The sequence below is a fragment of the Cystoisospora suis genome (genome assembly GCF_002600585.1).
Source record: "Cystoisospora suis strain Wien I chromosome Unknown contig_1379, whole genome shotgun sequence".
NCBI lineage: Eukaryota > Apicomplexa > Conoidasida > Eucoccidiorida > Sarcocystidae > Cystoisospora > Cystoisospora suis.
Window position 1 is genome coordinate 16,379 of NW_027154179.1, and position 3,187 is coordinate 19,565.

Consider the following 3,187-nt stretch of genomic DNA (forward strand, 5'->3'; position numbering starts at 1 on the left):
CTGGGCAAGCATCCGTGCCGTATCCGCTGACCTCAGCTAGTTCACTGACGCCACAGAACAATTCCTGAGTCCGATCAGCTGTGGAGCGCTACCGCATTAACAGTCACGTTCAACCTATCTCTTCAAAGCTGTCGCATCCAGCTGACGTCCGCGCTGGCGGCAGAATGTAACATGCTGTCAGCCGTACAGCCGACCAAAAATCACCTGCCTCTCGTCGTCAGATGTCTAGTCAGTGCACGGGCTGAAACATATTTGCTCCGTGTCTCAGCGTATTGGAGAAAGCAAGAAAAACGTAAAACGCACCGCGCATTTGCACCAGCTGGGGCGTTGCTACACTGAAGTCCTGATAATGAGAAAGGATTGGGACAAACACACGCGGGGCACGGCCCTCCGTTGGGGCAAGAAAGAAGGACCGGAATGAGCCGAGTGAGCATCGAGTTAATTCCCAGTACGAATCCACTAACCTAGTCCTTCAGCCACAAGACTTTCTTCTGCTTTGAGATCCACCCCGCGCCGCACTCCCCGTGCCGCATCCAGAAAGAGTCCCGCTCTCTGCAGGCGGGTGCGCCTGCCAACATCGGCCACGACTCGTCGGAGTATCGCTTTCAGCGTAGAATCTGTTACGCCGAGGAGTCTCCAACAACGGCAGAGCTCCGACGCAAGGACCACGGTTGGATGGTGACCCAGCGCCCAGGTTAGATCCATGCGCGTGGCGAAAGCGACGTCGGGATAAACTCGTGACATCGTCAGGAGAGCGATCTGCCCCCTTACCGCCGAGACGAGTAAGGCGTTGATCTCGGAGTGTGTCCGCTTGCCTTCGGCCTTGAACGCGTTCATGCGTGCACGCAAGGATTTTAGCCTTTCAATTTCTTCGGCTTGTAGAATTTCGACCCACGACAGCCTCTCCTCAGCTGCCGACGCATGCGCGCACCACAGATATCACACACCCCGGGGTGTGCTGGTGCTCCCCCACGCCAAAAGTACAAAACCCCAAAACCGCGCCCATAAACCCTTAGACTGATGGAGTCGGTGTCCGACACAACTTTCACCGGTAGTAGTCTCGTTAAATCCAGGACCTGCCAGGCTCATTCACGATGAGCAACACGGCGTTTGCATTCGTCTTCGCACCTTTAGAATCCTAGGAACACACCGCTTCCTTCGTGCAGCAGACGCTCACGGGAATAACCACCTACTGATACGCACTGCCACACTACAGAAAACTGCACCGGCATCCGGCCCCCCACTAGCCCTCTGTTTCTCTCCCCTTCTCTCCTTCACGATGGAGCGGTTCTGCTGCTCACGAGTTGCCACGCGAGAATGGGTATAGTCCGGGCGGGAAATCTGCTGTGCAATCTCGTTTGACAAAAGCAGGTACGAGAAGCCGTGCGCGTCCTGGGTAGAATCCCGTGGTCCAAGAACCGCTGTTAAATACAGGACACGAAGACGACAATAAGCAGGAAGGCGCCAACGGCAATCAGACCTTGTGTCGCCGACCCGGAGAATCGACCTCTGGGAAGACGAGCACCGTCCTCCAGAGAGTAGTCAGCCGACCACGTCACGAGGCGACTTTCGAGGCTGCCTCGCGACGCGGATCTGAGTCAACTCATTAGAACTAGTATCTCCTCAAGCGCCTGAACCCAAGAACGCTTTCGGGTTCGTGCTCGTCTACTACATCTGTCTGTTTCTAAATTGTGCCGACGGCGGACAACCCGTCTTTGTTCTAGACCCCTGGGGTCGCGCTAGTCCCAAACAGAAACTCAAGCAGATTCCGTCCAAATGCTGAATCGAGCCGAGGCCACGCAGACACCCCGGACGGCCGAGCCCCCCCTCCCCCAATGCTGGTGGCTTCCCCGTGACCTGCTCTTCTGATCGCCCGTCTGCAAGCCTTCACGCAAAAGACCTAGTGAGGAAAACATCCTACACCACCAGATCCAATCAGTGACGGGACCACACCAATCATGACTGAGGATCCTTATCTCGAGTCACTAGGACCCAGCAACGGACAAGCATGGAGTCTTCATATATTGACGTGGGCGGTTCATGAAGGCTGCTCCCGTAAGGCTTTGTTGAAACACCGCACTACCGGATTCGAAACAAGTCGATCGACAAAATCTTTTGCACAGAGGGAAGAGACAATTCACTCAAGGTGCTGTTTCGACCTGCGCGAGACGCCTTACAATTAGAGAGGGTCTGGCAGGTGAACACCCCTAGTGACTGTGCCACAGGCCGGTGTGCAACGAAGCGTAAGCGACCACGGCAAGTCCGTGGCTGCCTATAACGCTTCGGTAAAGTAGACGCCTTACCGGAACGGGTACAGGAATACAAAAAACGAATACGACACAAGCCTGCTTGTCCGTTGCAGGCCAGGGACTACGCAGCCTGCCCCTCATACAACCATAACCGCAAGCTGCAGTCTGTAGACTTGTCTTTCGAGCTGGAACACGTACTAGGTTAACCAGCTGAAAATACAGTAAGCCCCTTCGCATGGCTGAGAAGCCAAACGCGCTACCCCAGCACTCACCCTGGCCCACAGACCTGAAGATCGGGCCCGGTTCTGCCTGCACTCAAGGTTGTCACACTGTCGAACCTAGAGATAGGCAGCTCGCGCAACCACATCATTGCATGAACTCTGTACGACAAGGATGGTTCGGTCATTACAGAATAGATCTTTCCCCTCCGAGAGGGCTTGGGGGAGGCCCCGGATTCGGCAGTCCTCCTCCGAGGGCCTCTCGCCTACTTAGCACTGCCTACCTCACTTGTCCCAACTGGCGTGTGCGGGTCGATAAGAGACACTCGCCTGCGTCACGAATAGGAGCTTACGGTCTTTGGTAATTGTGCGCCCGAGCACTCCCCGCTCGTCGTCAGAGGCTGAGAACGCAAGAGAGAAACCGACACCCAACAAGCAACTGTGCTGATAAGACCAGCGACTAGCTAGTCGACCTGGGAGCTAAGGCTATTACCAGACAAGTCACCGACTGTCCACGTGTCCACTTTTCTCACTAAAGGGGAAACACGAAAACGCGAACCCTGTTCACAAGGCTGTATGTTGCTAACACAGATGACAAAAAAAAATATAGAGAGAGAGAGAGAGTCGGACTTCGTCATTGCTCCATTCGTTTAGCCCCATACTGGCGGTGACTTTATAAGCGGCTCGCAACACGAGCGCCGACGCGGAGGCTTCGGGAGT

General features: G+C 55.2%; 1 protein-coding gene across 1 annotated transcript in view; it reads right to left on the bottom strand.

Annotated features, from left to right (window-relative positions):
- CSUI_003173 (uncharacterized protein) overlaps nt 1–2,866 on the bottom strand; it is a gene marked incomplete at its 5' end in the record, with an annotated part of 15,783 nt that extends 12,917 nt beyond the window's left edge. The window contains 3 exons of the mRNA XM_068063371.1: nt 465–911; nt 1,194–1,421; nt 2,821–2,866. Of these exons, the coding sequence (XP_067924652.1) occupies nt 465–911; nt 1,194–1,421; nt 2,821–2,866 (721 nt within the window). The remainder of the gene's footprint in view (nt 1–464; nt 912–1,193; nt 1,422–2,820) is intronic.
- Nucleotides 2,867–3,187: the final 321 nt, after the last annotated feature.